Raw genomic sequence first — 19,075 nt, forward strand, 5'->3', positions numbered from 1 at the left:
GTATCTTCCTGAGTTCTGTAGCAAATTACTGAACCAGAGGAAGAGGTCATGGGAACCCTAAGCCTACTATTAGAGAGTTGGAGAACTTGTATTGGTGGATAATGGTGAGAATAGCTGACTTCCAGAGAGTTGGGAGAACTGGTCGGAGTCGGGGGTGGGGGTGGGGAACAAAACAAGTGTTTGGTATCAAAAGTGTTGTTAGCAGAAACTATTCAGAATTGGGTAAAGAGTCTTAGTTTTTTTTTGTTTTGTTTTTTTTAGATTTTATTTATTTATTTGACAGACAGAGATCACAAGTAGGCAGAGAGAGAGGAGGAAGCAGGCTCCCCGAGAAGTGGAGAGCCTGATGCGGGGCTCGATCCCAGAACTCTGGGATCATGACCTGAGCTGAAGGCAGAGGCTTTAACCCACTGAGCCACCCAGGCGCCCCAAGAGTCTTAGTTTTGCAAGGTGCAAAGATTCTGGAGATCGGCTATATAACAATATGAATGTACTTAATATTACTGAACTGCACACTTAAAGATAATTGAAGGTAGCGAATTTTAAGTTATGTGTATTTCACCACAATTAAAAATAAATTCTAAAAAAGGGAAGGAAATACACATACTACAACATGGTTGAAACATGAAGAATATACTATGCTAAGTAATAAAATAAATAAATATAAAGTAAACAAATAAATAATAAAATAAATATATAAATATAAAATAAATAAAAATCACAAAAGGACAAATACTCTACTTATGTGAAGTACCTAGAAAAGTCAAATTCATAGAGCTAGAAAGTAGAATGGTGGCTTCCAGGGACTGGGGATAAAAGGGAATGATGAGTTATTATTTAATGAGTACAGAGTTTCAGCTTGGGAAGATGAGAAAGTTCTAAAGGTGGATGGTAGAATTTTATTTATGACAGTATAAAAAGTATTTTATGCTATTCAACTGTCCTTAAAAATGGTTACAATTTGGGGCACCTGGTGGCTCAGTGGGTTAAAGCCTCTGCCTTCAGCTCAGGTCATGGTCTCAGGGTCCTGGGATCGAGCCCCACACTGGGCTCTCTGCTCAGCTGGGAGCCTGCTTCCTCCTCTCTCTCTGCCTTCCTCTCTGCCTACTTGTGATCTCTGTCTGTCAAATAAATAAATAAAGACTTTAAAAAAAAATGGTTACAATTTTATCTTACTTATATTTTACCACAGTTAAAGGGGGGAGAGAGGTAGATGGGGCGGGGGACAGAATGGAAGACAGACTGCGGTCTAACCTAGGGAATATGGGAATCCAGAAAGATAGAGTTGAGAAAATGAAGGAGAAGCAATAACAGAAAATGGCTGAGAATTTTCCAGAACTGATAAAGGATAGGAATATACAGATACAAGAAACATAATTAACCAACATTGTAGTGAAACTATTAAATGCCAAAAATAAAGAGCAGTCAGAGAGAAAAGACAGATTCCCTAAAAGAAAGGATAAACAGATGATGCACTTTTCAAAAACAGAAGCCAGGAAAAGCAGAATTAAATCTTCAGATTGAGAAACAAAACAGTCAACTTAGAATTACGTATGGAGCAAAACTATTGTATAAGAAAGAGAGCAAAATAAACGTGTTTTCAGATAAACCTAAAGATTGTTCATCACCAAGAGACAGTCATCAAAGCAACAAAGCATTTCGGGAACAGTAAGGATGATCTCAGAATATATATTTGAGAAGAAGAAATGGAAAGCTAAAAATTGTCAGAATTTGTAGATAAATTAAAACACTGTTCATATAAAATAATAACAGGTTTAAATGATAGGTTTAAAAAAGACAGCATTAAATAACATCAGTCAGAAGGGATAGATGAAAGTCAAAATGCTCTACAGTCTCTGTAGATACCTAGACTAATAGAAACAGAATAGAACCAGGAAACTGCCCCATATACCAACGACAGGCAATTCAATTGGGGGGGGGGAATCACTGTAAAAATTCAAGGGTAACCATTAGGAGAAGAGAAAAACAAAGAATAAATTCCGAAAAGAAGGAGGATTCAATCATCTCAAAAGAAGTAAAATTAGAAAGAATTTTAGAAAAAGACAAATGAAATCACAAGTCCATGCATGTTAATTATCATAATGAATGTAAATAATTAATCTTTCTAGTTAAAAGACAAGAGATGTCAGATTTTATTTAAAAAGAAAGGGAAGAAAGGCAATAAAGCTAAGCACTATTTTAAAAGATACTTGTAAAATACAAACTCTACAGGATGGGAAGAAATCCTATTGAAATCCCAACTAACTCTCCTGTAGAAATTAACAATGGATTCCAAATGGAAATGCAAAGGCCTAAAAGAATCAAAACAATTTTTAAAAAGAACAAAGTTGCAAGACTTTCCTCACATGGTTTCAAATCTTACAAGACTAGGTGGTAGTGGCATGAAGACAGATTTATAGATTAATGAAATAAAACAGAGTCAGGAAATCGACCCACACACATATCATTGGTGACAAGGCAATTCAATGAGGGAAAAAATAGCTTTTTCAACCAACAGTGCTAGGCAGAGTTTCTCAATATTGGTACTTTCCACATTTTGGACCAGATGATGCTTTGTGATGGGGGGCTGTCCCAAACACTGAAGGATATTTAGCAACATCCTCGGCTCTACCCACCAGATGCTGGAAGTACTCCTTCCTCAGTTTTGACAACCAAAAATGTCTCCAGACATTATCAAATGTCTTCTGAGAGGCAAAAATCACTCTCAGGTGAGAATTACTAGGCTCGAACTAGATATCCATATGAAAGAAGAATGAACTTCGATCCAAACCTCACATCTTGTAATATAAAAACTTGAAATGAAGTTCCATAGTAAAGTTAAAACTATGAAACCTCTAGATCAGGGTTTCTCAACACAAGCATTACAGACACTTTGGGCTGGATAATTCTTTGTTGTGGGAGATGTCATGTGCATTGCTGATGCTTAGTACATCCCTGGCCTCTAGCCCATAAATACCAGCAGCATTTGGCCACTTGTGACAACAAAAAATGTCTCCAGACCTTGCTAAAATCCATGGGGCAGGGGTAAAAGTAAAAGTGATCCCAGATGGGAACCACCTGGGGTCAGCAAAGATTTCTATACTAAAACACATAAAAGCACCAACCATAAAACATTTTGAAAAATGAGACTTCATTAAAATTAAAATTTTGTTGAGAGACACTCTTAAAAACATTAAAAAACACATCACAAGCTGGAGAAAACTACATATATAATAGACTTGTATTCAGAATATATGAATATTTCAAGACTCAATAAAAATAAAAACCAATAGGGGAACCTGGGTGGCTCAGTGGGTTAAGCCTCTGCCTTTGGCTCAGGTCATGATCTCAGAGTACTGGGATCGAACCCTGCATCAGGTGCTCTGCTCAGCGGGGACCCTGCTTCCCCCTCCCCCTCTGCCTGCCCCTCTGCCTACTTGTGATCTCTTTCTCTCTGTCAAATAAATAAATAAAATCTTTAAAAAATATATTAAAAAAAAAAAACAATAAAATCAGCCAAAGATTTTAAAACATCATCACTCATTAGGGAAATGCAAACTAGAGCCATAATGCGACACCACTACACACCTACGAGGTTGTTAAAATATAAAAGATTACTAGTATTTGGGAATGCAAACTGGTGCAGCCACCCTGGAAGACAGTATGGAGGTTCACCAAAAAGTTAAAAATAGAACTATCCTAGGATCCAGTAATTATAAACTAGGTATTTACCAAAAGGATACAAAAATACATATTTGAAGGGGTATATGTGCCCTGACATTTACAGCAGCATTATCAACAACAGCCAAACTATGGAAAGAACACAAGTATCCATCGACTCATGAATGGATAAAGAAAATGTGGTGTGTGTGTGTATATATAAAGACACACAAACACACATATATATGTATATATACACACATATATACTATACACACATAAAGGAATACTTCTTAGTCATCAAAAAGAATGAAATCTTGTCATTTGCCACAATGCAGATGGAGATAAAGTGTATTATGCTATGTGAAATAAATCAGAAAAAGACAATACCATATGACTTCATTTATATGTAGAATTTAAGAAACAAAACAGGTAAACATATGGGGAAAAGGAAAGAGAAAGGGAAACAAACCATGAGAAATTCAATGATAGAAAACAAACAGAGCTGATGGAGGGAGATGGTGGGAGATGCGCTAAATGGGTGATGGACATTGAGGAGGGAACTTGTAATGATGAGCACTGGGTGTTATATGTGACAGATGACTAAATCCTACTCCTGAAACCAATGTTTACTCTATGTTAACTAACAAGAATTTAAATAAAAATATGAAAAATAAAAAACTGCATGGGTGTGACTACGGTCATCAACAGGAAGAAAGATGAAACCTGAGGTCAAAACTTTACTTTTCTTTAAAAAAAAAAAAAAAAAAAAAGCAGGGGAGAATAGGGAGAACATATAAAAAAACTTTTCCAAACTATTTTCAGTATCCTATTGCTTGACAGTACTAGAAATATTATTCTAAGATTGTTATGAGTATAATGTGGTATAAAGTAAGTGAGATACATGTAGTATTTTTTCTTTAAATAAGTATTTCCTAGCTCCATTGACTAAAATATTCTCAAAAACAATGATCAATCCAGGAGCAATGAGCATCCCCAGTTACCCAGACTGAAGTCTTGAAATACCACTTGCCACTGAAAGAAACAAAAGGCTCTGGAGAATTGGTGATACCAGAGTTGAGAAAGGAAATGTACATAACAAGCCCTAAAGACTACCACAGTGATTCAAAAAGACTCAAAATCTGTATGAAGAGTAGTCACTGGCTAAAGCTGCCATTATTTGAGCTTCAAAAAGAGTAATTACAGTGGACTCAAACCCATATTTTTAAAAAAGAAAACACTGATCAACATTGTAGAAGAAGGAATCAATATTTTCAAAACTGACATATAAAGGCAAAGAATCTAGCATTTTTTTCTGCTACATGGATGGGGAAACCACACAGATGAGGGAAAACATATCTTAATAAAATTATTTCAACCAATAAATATAATAAATTATGCAATTAGAATCCTATGATTTTATATACCCCAGTGAATGAATAGATCTAGGCATCGATCATGAACAGCTGCAACCACAAAAAAGAAACAACCAGATATACGTGCCACCTGATTAAAGAACACAACGTCTATGTGTTGAACCCATTTAGCAAAGACTAATTCTGATCAAGCTTCCAGATCCCAACAACAATTTGTAAGAAATACAGAGAAAAGAGGAACATGTTGAATGTCACTGTGAATAAGCAATCATCAAAATCTAGACCATGGGAAATGTTAAAGGTCAAATGACTGAAGTTCTTAGAAAGACGAAGTTTTTTTTTTTTTTTTTTTAAGATTTTATTTATTTATTTGACAGATCACAAGTAGGCAGAGAGGCAGGCAGAGAGAGGGGGAAGCAGGTTCCCCGCTGAACAGAGAGCCCAACATGGGGCCTGATCCCAGGACCCCAACATCATGATCTGAGCCGAAGGCAGAGGATCAACCCCCTGAGCCACCCAGGTGCCCCTACAAAGATGAAGTTTAAGGAAAAGAAAGGAATGGAGGGGGAACTTGTAGATTAAAAGAGACCACTTTATCAAATAAAAAAAAAACGTTTCCAACATAACCCATAAAATTTGAAAGAACTCCCACATATCAACAACAAAAAGAAAATCCAGTAGAATATAGGGCAAAATTTGCACAGCTGATTCATAAGAAATAATCAATTAGCATATGAAAAGATGCAAAGTCTTATTATATATATAATACCATATCCTCTAGATTGCCTAAAACTGAAATGACCACCATGTAAGTTTTAACTTCCTCAAGTTAATATCCTCATAAGGACCAACAAAACTCTCAACAATTCCATTACAAGAGACATGTATGAGAACTTTCATAGGAGCACTGCTTAGAAAAGCTCCAAAAAGGAAACAACTCAAACTTTGATCAACAGAATAAACTGCAGTTTATTCTGTGCAGTAATACTGCACAGAAATGAAAATGAATGAACTACAACTACAAACTTACATGCAGTTAAATCTCACAAACATAATGAGTGAAGGAAGAATTCTGTTCACATAAAACTCAAAGGCAGGCAAAAATGAGCTCAAAGAACTACCAAAAAAGTGCATGGACATTATCAACACCACACTTGTGACAGTGATTACTTCTTCACAAAGGGACAATGTTATTATTAGGAGGGACAGAGGGAGCTTCTGGGTTACTGGGAATGTTTTATTTCTTGACTTGGAAGAGAGCTACATAGGTGTCCACTATATCATTATGTGTTAAGCTGTATATATTCATTCTATATACTTTTCTATAAATATACAGCATTTCATAATACAAAATTAAAAATTTAAAACACTAAAAAAAATCAGAAAAATATCAGTGAATCTTTAGGGTGGAGATGTAAATTGGACAAAATATAGTGCCAAGTCAATGTGACTAAAAAATAAGACAATGCTGATTGTTAGCTATCAAATAATGTACTTTGTTAGTGAACACTTTGATATTTGCTAAATAATTACAACGAGCACTTGAGAATGTATTATGTGTCAGGCATATTTAGTCATTAGGAACACAGCAGTGCACTAAAAAGCACTTATATATAGGTGTTATGGAGAAAGACAATAAAAAAGAATAAAGCATGGTAAAGGGAACCCTGAAAGTGATGCTCTTTGTTATAAGGTAATTAGGGATATCCTAATTGATAGTTGGCATCTGAACAGAGAGACTTAAATCAAGGAAGTAATCCATGGACTTATCTGGGGAAAAGCTTGCTAGAAAGATGGGAAGAGCCTATAAAGGCCTTAAAGCAGGACCATGCTTGTAATATTCAAGTAACACAAAGAGGTCAGGAGGCTGGAGCAAACAGAGAGGTATGTAGAAGATGACGCAAGCTGGGCTGGGGTCAGGGGATTGAGGGAGTGTGATCATATAGGGCATTGTACAACTTTATAAAGACCCTCTTTCTTTCTTCCCTTTTTTTTTTTTTTAAGATTTTATTTATTTGACAGAGAGGTCACAAGTAGGGAGAGTGGCAGGCAGAGAGAAAGGGGTAAACGGGCTCCCCACTGAGCAGAGAGCCTGATGCGGGGCTCAATCCCAGAACCCTGAGATCATGACCTGAGCTGAATGCAGAGGCTTAACCCACTGAGCCATCCAGGCGTCCCAAGACCCTCTCTTTCTGGGTGAACTGAGAAAACATTTTAAACCAGTGACATGAGGGGATGTGCCTTAGTTTTTTAAATCAGCATTCTCATCCCTTCAAAGGCACTATTAAAATAGGAACAGCTACAATTCCTTTTCCATACAGAAAAATATGACACTTGGTTTGAGTGTATCATGTGCAGGTTCAGAGAAAATAAAAATGCAATTCCTTTTATTTAGAAGAATCATTCTTCTGGTTCATATTAACAGCAAAATTTCACCTTAAAATATATCTAAAAAACGGTAAAACTAATATCCTCTGCTGCCCCTAAATTATAGGTAACAGTTGTTTTGTTTTGAATTGTGGTATAATACACATGAAACTTACCATCTTAACCATTTTTACACTCAGAGTTCAATACTGTTGAGTGGATCACACTGTGATCACTATATAACATATATGATATGACTAGTTTTCAAGACTTCAAAAAAATTCATACTGGTTTTGGCAGAAAAATTCTAATACAATAATACGTATTAATAGTTACCATTTAAGTAGTGCATTCTGAATTTCTTCTAAGCCCACTGAATGATGGTAGGGTACAAAGTATAACGATGTACATGTTTTGCTAATACACTTGCATGAATAATCTAAGTATCAAAAAATGAACTCATAGTTGAAATCCTTCCATTTGGTACCTGGTTACCATGAAGATAAAGAATACAAATTTATGTGACTAAGTACTAAATGACCATTCAGATTTTTAAGGACCAAGGTCACACCTTAAACACCCACTCTCTCACAAGGGAAAGCAGTGCATCAGATCAAACCATCCATGTGAATAAAATATAATTCAATTTTAGTAGTTCAATCGGTAAAAGAAAAAAAATGGATATACTACTAGTGTATATGATTTTGAGGTTCTAATATTTTATTATTAAAATATATGCTGAATAAAAGATTGACACACAATTTGATCTCTCAATTGATAATACTGGTATCTTTATATGATTGTGGCAGAAGCATCACACATTTTAAAATGCTGTTATTGCTTATTCCTTGCCAGTTTAAATAAATGTTTTTTGTTTTTTGTTTTGTTTTACCTCTGTGAAAAGACGAGCATCCTCAGAAAGCATGTTATAATCCTGTGCACATTTCTTTGCAGAATTCTGCAAAAACTTTAGGAATTCAGTAACTTCTTCATTCACATGTTTTTTCATATCCTGATTTTTAAAAAAGTAGACATGTCTTGGAATAAGAAGCTTGATTAAAAACAACCACTTCTTAAATACTTTGGACATAAAGACTAATAAAAGTATCTTATCCAAAGCAGAAATCAGAGAAGGAGTAAACACTACTATATAATAATGACAAACTTATTATTAAAAACTTCACAATGTATACAAATTTTGAATCACTATGCGGAACACAGTGAACTATAGGTACATTTGAAACTAACAGATATTGTCTATCAGCAATGCTTCAATTTAAAAAAAACCTAATGCCACAAAAAATAGAAGAGCAAATTACTAATATTACATTACTTATTGAGGAATTAAGCTTTTGCACAGAATGCTCTTAATTAACATAAAAAAAAAATCCAAATGAAAAAAATGTGCAAAAAACATGAATAGGCAAGATATGAAAGAAACCAAAATGGCTTATAAACATAAGGAAAGGCTTATTTTCATTAGTAAGCACTGTAAACTAATATAAAACAAAGCATCACCATTTTTTCCATACCAAATTAGAGGCAAAAAGGTAATATCCAGGGTTAGTGAAGATTTTTCTTTTTTAAAGAAAACTTTCATGCAATAGTGGCATAAACAAATTGGCTTAAACTTTTTGCATAACACTTTACCCATGCATATCTAAGCCTTGAAAAATATGTATAGATTTGATCTGGCAATTTAAAGAAATTATCTTAAGGAAACAATTATAGATATGAACAAAGAGTCTGCAACCAAGATGTTCACACAGCATCATTTATGTAATTGAGAACTTGAAACCACCACTTAACATAATCAAACAAAAAATTAAAATTGGTTCAACAAGCAATGTAAAATTGTTCTGCTAGTACTTCAGATGAACTGGAGTGAAATATGTTCAGAACCAGAGCAAAATGCCTGAACTATAAAAGAACCAGCAAAAGAATGAAAGCGCCAATGCTCTGTCAATTAAACTCCTTAAATTTTTCATTTTTGTGACTACAACTACACCTAACAACATGAAAGCAAAGTTAAAATATTGTTCACTGACGCTGAAGAATAGAATACATACCAAGTACTGCAAGTAGTCATTTTTATTTATTCCAACAGCTTTGGAATTTGCAGGAATTTTTGCGTATTTAACCAACAAGTCCACATAACTCCTCTGCTCTCTCTGTGAGAAACGAGAGAAACGAGGATAAGGAACTCTTGGTTTTGGAAGAAGAACCATTCCAACTGTGGTTTTAACTTTTTCCTTTGCTTGAGTTGCTGAACTAACTGCCGGCTCATTTTCTACAGAACTTGCTGATGCATTCAAATTTTCTCCTATACGTCTGGAAAAAAAAATACAATTTACAAATATGTGCTTTTCACATGAAGATTACTATCATGGAACTTCATGATTCTCAATCACCAGGGAGAATATAGCGTGATTAACATAGTAAATTCTGGATTATTCTCTAACTCTGCCACCTGCATTTTGATGTTCAGCCATTTGGTGTAAATTAAGTGTTCTGCAGGATAGGATCACACTACAAGTTTACCTTCAATTATCTGACAGAGAGGAAGAGGCAAAATCCTTAGACGAGTTATTCAATTTGGAACTTTTTCTCCTTTATTCAACAGACGAAAACTGCTCTTGCCAATTATAATTGCAGATATTTCATGTTCACCTTTATTACAATGCAAGTTGTTTTCAAAAGTTTAAATTCTTCAGTAAGCTGTATTAGTTAATATGGTGAACAAAAGCCACTAGAAGTAGAATACACTTAGGTTACAGGTTCACAAACTCACTGAGATTCTAAATTTTCTAGTTTCCTTAATTACTTTAAGATTTAAAATGAAAATTCCAACACTGTATCCCATATTTTATGGAAGCAATAGTGGTTTTAGAAAAGTTGAACAATCCTCATCATCCATACAAGACTGAGTCCACGGAAGTTTCCTTATGGTTTGAATGAACCTAAAAAGTCTGGCTTATCCAAAAAGAAATGCACTAGAGGAGATAGTAGTAACTAGAGAACCTGTTACCATATTTATGAAATGATACCCCAATTTCTTAAAACCCCCCCAAAACAAAGAAACCCCAAAACACCTTTCTACAATAGTAAGATACATGAACACAAAGTTCTTATCTTGTTCATAATTTGTCACTATTCCTAGTTTCAACTGTAGTGATCTACATTTTTAATGAGAAAGTTTTAAAATACACAAATACATATACACATAAAACAAAACTTCTTTGGTCTCCATAATTCCAATTTCCACCAGAGTAACTGTTCGCTATGATTTAGTTCCAAATTAAGCAGCAACAGTAACACAAGAGGAAGGGAAACTAATGAGAAAGATGGAGTTCTGCTGGTTCATTCTTCATTCCCTGCTCATCAATACTTAATGAGTGACTGACTACCGTGTGTCAGCTCATGCTGGACATGGGAACACTACTGTCTGTACTCTCTGAAACTCTACAATCAAATGAGATCAGACAAATAAATAGGGAAGAAAGATAAGTAAATATGTGTATCAACAGAGTCTAACTATGGAGATCTCAGGTTTCCAAACTCAATTTACTGAATAGGTAACCAAGAATCCTAGGATAACATGATCAGGGATTAAGAGGGAGAAGGGAAAAGCAGTGAATTGGGGGGAAGGTTGCCCTGGGTAGCTCAGTCAAGCATCTGCCTTCTGCTCGGGTCATGATCTCAGGATCCTTAGATGGAGCTCCACATCAGGCTCCTTGCTCAGCTCAGCAGAGAATCTGCTTCTCCCTCTTCCTCCGCCTGCTGTTCCCCACCCTGCTTGTGCTCTCTATCAAATAAATGAAATCTTAAAAAAAAAAAAAAGGAGGGATAACGGGGAGGGCAAGAAATATTTAGAGCTATGGTTCTGAAATAGGACAGTATAAATTTCTTTAGGGAATTTCAGAAGACGGTGGTTGTATCTTGGTTGTTACAAAAGAAGGGAGAATTAAAGGCATGTAGAGGTGAGGAATATTATCTGCCAGTAATGTAATGCATCAGAGTATACTACACAACTTTCAAAGCTTCCTTTAGACTTTCTCTTTTTTTTAAGATTTTATTTATTTATTTATTTGACAGAGATCACAGATAGGCAGAGAGGCGGGGGGGGGAGGGGAGAGCACGCTCCCTGCTGAGCTGAGAGCCTCATGTGGGGCTCCATCCCAGGACCGAGATCAGGACCTGAGCTGAAGGCAGAGGCTTAACCTACTGAGCCACCCAGGCACCCCTAGGCTTTCTCTTAATCATACACAAACAAATCTGGTCTGTTATTACTTATCCTAACAATACATTTTATTCTCTTTTATTTTTATTATTCTTCTATGGCATCGTTTATATTAACCTCTCTTAAATCCAACCTTGTTGGGGTGCTTGGTGGCTGAGCTGATTAACCGTTTGCCTTCAGCTCAGGTCATGTTCCCCGAGTCCCATGATCAAGCCCTGCCTCTGGCTCCCTGCTCAGTGCTGAGTCTGCTTCTCCCTTTCCCTCTGCCACTGCCCCTGCCTATGCTCTCTCTCTTGCTCTCATTCACTCTCAAATAAATAAAATCTTAAAAAAAAAAATCCAACCTTGTTCATTTTAGCTGGTGCATCTGCCTACTTCATTATACCTTCTAGTGCAATAGTATCTATGCATATACATATTAAAATATACAAATTATTTCCTTTGATTTCACATTTATATATCTAAGACATTATTTAAAATAATGTCTGTGGCTATTATTACCTATGAATTTTAATTCAGTTTAGCAAAGGAGGTATCTTATTTCTCATAAATATTTGTTACAAAAAGTGGGAGGGTGTTGATCTGATAAGGCTGAGAATTATTAATCTAGATCTATGTCTGGACAAAGGGTGAGCCCAATCCAAAACCACTAATAATTTGTTTCAAATCAGCTTTATAATACTAGAATAATTATGGTAAAAGTGCCAAGATTCTTAGAAAAATAAAACTTAAGGCCTTAAAATAAAGCAAAATATCCAACCCCACCCTATAAGAGCTAAACTAAAGATGGAAAACTAATCAAGAGAGCTGGTTAGTGACTGGGAAAAGAATTTTGGAAATTAAAATAAGGAAGCTTAGATTGGCTCTGAAAATAATACAGGTGAAAGAAGACATACTTAGCTACTAAAGTTTCTCAATAACTGTATAAAAATAAGCATATTTTAGGTTAACAAAATGAATATTAACTGCTGATCTTGGGAGAAATGTATTACAGCAAATTGATTTCTCACTAGAAAATGTCTTGAGAGTTATTCAAACCTAACAGTATTGTGTCCGCAACTCTTAACAATACTGCTTCACAGCTGTCTCTCTGAATATGAGAACATGTCTGTCCTTGTGGCACAAACTGGCAAATTTAATTAAGCTGCTGCAGCAACAAGATGCTGACTCAGATATGCCAGAGTAGGAATGTCAAGAAATTCTAGCAGTTTAAATTGGCTACATTCAGCAAAGAATGAAATGGCAGCACATCAAGATCATTTCCGAGTGCAGTGCTGTCAAAATCTTCATCAGGGTGCAAGCCAAAAGCATCTGACAGGGTTTCTCTATCCACATTTACAGCATTATATTTTATTTTAGTTGATGGTTTGAAGTTTTCCCCCCTCATTTTGTCAACCACCTATTCTCTTTTTTTGCTTAAAGTTTCTTAAAAAAAAAAAAAGGCAGAATTCAAACTTTTAGTCTCCTATTCTTCAAGTCTACTGATTTGGGTTGCTTCTTTAAGTAGCATTTGGAAATGGTACTTCTAGCCCACATCTAAAGTCTATCTATACCTCCTGAATTTGATTTATACTTTTTTATATTAAACATGTTAAAATTTCATAAATTTTTATTTGAAGCCACTTTCCCCATTATTGGCTCAAAATTCAGTTATAAGTGTCTACATCCAAACTTTAATTTAAAAAAAGGTAAATGTTTACCTTCCAGTAGAGGGAGAAGGGTTGAATAAAAACCTCCTACTGTAGAAAGCAGAGTAATTAGAAGTATTTTCCCAAATATGTCAGAGAACACAAAAAAAACACAAAATTAGGACTAATAAAAATTTTACATTTTTCCTAATTTTTCCAAGTTAAAATTAAATGTCTGTAATTTAATAATCTGAAAATCCACTCCTTACCCTAACAAGACTTAATAAAACTCAATGTGAGCAAAAAAGATTAGAAACATATGAAATCAGTGCCTTAGGTCTTTATTTTTTCTATGCTAAAAGGTAAATTATACTAATTATTTTGTGCTATACAGAAATATAAAGAAAAACAAAGCATATTCTAAGAAGAAAATATGTTAGAAGCTGTATGCAATTGCCAGCAAGATGTCATCTCCCTTATATAATTCAGACTATAACCCATACTTATGACATGCTGACTAGAGCTAAATTTAAGAACAATTGAAATAATTAGGAAGCAGTACAGGATGAAGATTAATATTAAAAATATTTAGTCTGAAAAGATGAAGGCTGAGATAAAAGAACATAGAGTGGTGACAAGTTTTTGTTTTCTGTTTTTTTAAAGATACATGTTCATTTTACTTTCAAAAAAAGGTGAAGACATGCATTTTTACCCTAATCTTCCAGGATACTAGAATTGGTAGATACTCTTTGATTCAAATAAACAAAGGCAATTTTCTGTTAATAAGTTTTAAGAAATTAAAAAAAGAAATTAAGTTATCCTCAAGAAATGGTACAAGTTGAATAACAAATATATTTTTAAAAATCCTTGGATGCATTTATGTGGGATCTACTCAACCTTTTGTAAGTGATATTAGCAAAGACAATATAATTATGCACTTAGGCAAGAATGTTGCTTTTAAAATCGCCTCTTTTTACAACATCTAATTGCCTTTATGTGAACTTACTTATTCATCTGATGAATCAAAATAGCCCTTTTTAAAAAATGTTTTCAATGGCATTCTGGTAGCATCTATCAAAACAAAAAATATATACATATTTTCTCTTATAGGAATTTATCCTACTTAATACCAGCATATATAAAAAAAGGATGCTCAGTGTTTTAATAAGAAATGAATGGAAACAACCTATAAATGAGTATCAGTGGGGTCTATTAATTGATTCCACAGACATCCTTAAAGGTTCAGATGCAAAAGTATGGGTTGAGAGTATAAAATCAGTATTTCTTTTTTTTTCTCTTTTTTATTTATTAAAAAAAATTTTTTTTAATGTTATGTTAGTCATCATATAGTACATCATTAGTTTTTGTACAAACATCATTATAGTTTTAGTACATCATTTAGCTTTCCATTCTTGCCATGGTTCATTGTTTGCATATAACACCCAGTGCTCCATGCCAGATCAGTATTTCTTAAAAGCTCCAGAGTATAATGAGCCAATATGGCAAAGGAGACTAAGAAATACCACCATCACCATAAAACTAGGAGAGTGAGATATCTTCATAGTCGAGAGGCCACCGATGATCTTGAGAGGGGAAGTTTTAGTAGACTAATGAGGGTGGAGGCCAGATGAGAGGGGGATGTTCAGTGAAAGCAAATGTAGTGAGATGTGCAACCAAATGATTTATTAATCCATTCTCTCAATCTGTCTTTTGACTGGAGAGTTTAATTCATTTAAAGTAATTATTGACAGGGAGGGACTTACTATTATTGCCATTTTGTTAAACATTTTTTGCATGTCATAGTTTTTTGCCCTCATTTCCTCCCAGCAAACACATACAAGTTTTTCAAGAAATCTAAGTACAAATAACAGAAGAGGTAAGAAAGTAACACGGAGTCCAGGGATTGAGACAGGAAAAATCTGTGCACCTTTAAATACTGATCAAGAAAAAATGAAAATATAGCAGTAGGAAGGGATGCTAATTGACAGAAAGTGTACTGAGAAGGCAGGAACAGATGGGGACCCATTCCAAACAGAGGCTAGAAATACGCTTCCTCAACTGCAAAACGAATGGAGAAGGATGAAAGTAAATGTTGAGCTCCTCTAGAGAAGCTTCCCATTCCTCACTTGGCATATTTACAGTCCATTCTAATAAACCCAACTGGTTTCAAGCCTCATCCACAACAGAATAGAAATAGCCAATCACAAAGGAAAGAGATGTTACAGGCAAGCAAGCAGTAAGAAGGGAAAATTATCATTCAATAGGCATGCTCATATCAGAGAGGAAAAAAATCCATGGAAATTTAGCAGTATCTATTAAAATATAAAATGCTTATGCCATCTGATTGAACTCAATTTCTATGAAATTATCTTATAAAAATTATTACAAAATTTCTTCAATGCATTATTTATAATTACAAAAAAGAGGAACACATTTTGCAATATCAGACTAGCTAAATAAGTTAAAAATATATCTATATAATGAAGTATTATGAACAATTAAGATTAAGCTATATATAGAGGCATGGAAAGATACGTGAAATAGAAATATTATTTTAAATGAAAAAAGCAAACTGCAAAACAGTTTTACAGTATTTTACATTATTTATAGTATGATCTCATTTTTGTTTTTATACCTGTATGGATAAAGGTCCAAAAAGGTTTGTTAATATATATCTATATATATAAATACACATATACCAAAGACCAGTCATCCTTGGGTACTGGATTCTTCCATTTTTAAATTTTTACATTTTTAGAATTTGAATGTTTAATAGTGGATACAAATATGAAACTTCAATTATCAGAAAAATAACAGTCAAACATGAAAATAAACAATAAAATAAATGAATATATTACCTGTTAGATAAAACACATAGTTCTTTTAAACTTGGAGCCATGGAATGGTCTTTATAATTTTCTCGAGAGAAAAATGTCTTAAGGCCATTTTTGGGGGAAACATCCCTGTGAAACAAAGTAATTTACTTATATTTGAAAATTCAAAATCTCATGCCAGACTAAGCAGCATAATGGTACAATTGTAGTTTACAACTACATGCCCCCTACAGCCCCTTTCCTAGATAATCACCTCTTAATAATTTTAATTTCATGTATCAGATGTTTGAGTTTAGATGTTTTACTTGGATAGCTTTTAGCGTAGGCTCAATCTGAAACTCTCCTGTTCAAATAATCAGCCTTGCTTTTAACATTAATACCCAATTAAAGGGGCGCCTGGGTGACTCAGTGGGTTAAGCCTCTGCCTTCGGCTCAGGTCATAATCTCAGGGTCCTGGGATTGAGCCCACGTCAGTCTCTCTGCTCATCAGGGAGCCTGTTTCCCCCCCCTCTCTCTGCCTGCATCTCTGCCTACTTGTGATCTCTGTCAAATAAATAAATAAAATCTTAAAAAAAAATACCCAATTAAACATCAGAGATACTTAAGAGTTAAAGACAGAACAGACTGAGGTAGAGTAAGAGTCTGTCAGGGGCAGAGCTCACCTCAGGTTCTGTGGCATAACATTTAAGATGTTTGGCTGCTGAAAGAAAATACTTCTCAACTTAATTTTGTTTCATGCATTATTGTGTCAGGTCACAAGACAGCAGCTACGAAGACTAACTACCCTACCTATTCTCATTAACTTGGCAAATGTGATAAATGGTGTGACTCAGCTAAAACCACTTCTAAAGTCTTATATGATTTTCTATAACATCATAATTAGATATAACATATTACAATATTACATATAGTAAAGAACCAATAAATGCTGGTTGAAGGAATTAAAAACATCGAGAACCGTAACCTAGAAAGGACAAAGATTATTAAGATTCTGTGGAAAAAACGCAGTTCCAAGGGCTACAATAATGTGCAAAGGCTGTAAACTACATTTGGTTTCATAATGTCAATGGCATTTAAGAGCATCTGTGCAGCATCTGAACACATTCATTATGATAAGGAGCTTAAATGTATACAACTCCTAAAATTTAAAACAGAACAATCTATTAAATGGTAACTTCTGGCTGGCCCATTCCCACACAGGAAATTTTAGCATTATTTACCCCACACTGATTGTTTTTAAAGGTGTTTATCAAAAAACAAACAAACAAAAACCCCACAACTATGGTTAAAGTATAAATGACAAAAATTAGAATGTCTTGCTTGCTATGCAAGCAAGTGATTTCTTATTATGTGTTATGGTACTGTTTCTGTGAAAGCTCATTAAGTTATAAGGTTTTTTGGTTTTTTTTTTAAGATTTTATTTATTTGTTTGACAGAGATCACAAGTAGGCAGAGAGGCAGTGAGAGAGGTAGACAGGAGGAAGGAGGCTCCCTGCTGAGCAGAGAGCCGGATGAGGGGCTCGATCCCAGGACCCTGGCATCATGACCCAGAGCCAAAGGCAGAGGCTTTAACCCACTGAGCCACCCAGGCACCCCAGTTAAAAGGTTTTTGCATATCATACAAAAACAAACTCATGGGCTCAAGGACAGCGAGCTCCTTGGGGGGAAGGGAGCACTGTTTGCAAAAAACAAACAAAAAACTTACTGAGCTCATAGTGATTGAATCAGGTACTATATAAGTCATCTTTATCATCTCTTGTAACTTTAGTATTTCTCTTTGGCTAGCGAACAGTGGATGCTCAGTAAATCTGTGTTAAACTGATTTAGAACAGCACATGTATTAGAGTCCTACAGAACTACACTTACTAAGTCGTCATTTGTGAAGTTCTCATACACTTCTAAAACACAGTCTATGCATTTATATTATCACTTGGGTATAGGTTCTCATATAATAAAATGAAGCTTGTCTCTTCTTAAAGAGGGTCTTTCTATTAGTTGTACAGAAATGGGCAAGGTTCTTGGAACGCAAGAGAGTCCTAGCTTCAGTTCTTCACTAAGAGACGAACGAAAAATAATAACATGATGGAGTTATATCTAGTAGCAATGTGAGTGATGAACTTTTATCATTTTAGGAGGGAAGTGCAATCAGCTATGACTCAAAAGTACTCAGTACGTGCAAGTAAGACCAGGGTACAGTCTGAGCCACTAGTATTTTCTTTTAGTTTCCTCCAAATCTCTCCAGACCAGAAACCCTCCTTTCCTAATCCAGCCACCAGTCCCACTTCACTCCTCTTTAGATTTCAAACAGATTTAACTCACCAGTTCAGCCTTGGTTCACCCATGGCCATCATGGAGCTCATATTCCTAGGTTTCTGCTTCACTCTATCTCACAATTCTGCTGCCTGGCAGTGGAGACTCCAGCGGAGGCAGAATTTCTCCAGAATCTACACTCAACTGAGGAAAAACAAAAGGTCAAGATCAAAAGCAGGTGACTGGCTGGGGCAGGGGCTGTTAAGTGTGTAAGAACCTGTAACACCTACCCTCAACTGACAGGGACACCTAAAACAGAATACAGCACACTGATGAATACTCCCCAGTTTCTTTGCAGCGGAACAGGAAGCTGATGTCGGAGCCCTTTTCCATTTAACTTACTCCAGTAACTTAACTTTCAGAAAACTCACTGTGGAAATGAAAAGTCAAAACTGAATGGTGTTCTCATTGTTTATATACCAGATCACTTAAGGGCATGGGGCTTAAGTCTTAACTCAGCTCCCCTCTATTTCCTTACTGCCCAAATAAATCTTGCTTCCGTTTTCCCAATCATACACAGTTGTGGGACAAGATTCTGGCAAGCAATGCTGGACAAAATCTCCCTGGAAATCAAGAATCTTTCAAAAAGAACCTCACTTTTGAGGAGACAGAGGTCCAGGTGACTTAAATGACATTTCACAGAATCATACAAAGGAATCA

General features: G+C 35.1%; 1 protein-coding gene across 6 annotated transcripts in view; it reads right to left on the reverse strand.

The window, feature by feature from the left end:
• ICE2 (interactor of little elongation complex ELL subunit 2) overlaps positions 1-19,075 on the reverse strand; it is a 63,722-nt gene that overhangs the window by 44,119 nt on the left and 528 nt on the right. For 3 of the 6 annotated variants that reach the window (XM_044230021.1, XM_044230018.1, XM_044230023.1), the window contains exons 2-5: positions 18,425-18,559; positions 16,130-16,234; positions 9,473-9,734; positions 8,296-8,415 (exon numbers count right to left, since the gene is read on the reverse strand). In XM_044230021.1, the coding sequence (XP_044085956.1) occupies positions 8,296-8,415; positions 9,473-9,734; positions 16,130-16,234; positions 18,425-18,465 (528 nt within the window). In that variant the 5' untranslated portion in view covers positions 18,466-18,559. Of the gene's footprint in view, positions 1-8,295; positions 8,416-9,472; positions 9,735-16,129; positions 16,235-18,424; positions 18,560-18,645; positions 18,786-19,075 lie in introns of those variants that run through there. The other 3 variants (XM_044230019.1, XM_044230020.1, XM_044230022.1) reach the window with 2 other exon arrangements.

Source organism: Neovison vison, chromosome 13, assembly GCF_020171115.1.
Source record: "Neovison vison isolate M4711 chromosome 13, ASM_NN_V1, whole genome shotgun sequence".
NCBI lineage: Eukaryota > Metazoa > Chordata > Mammalia > Carnivora > Mustelidae > Neogale > Neogale vison.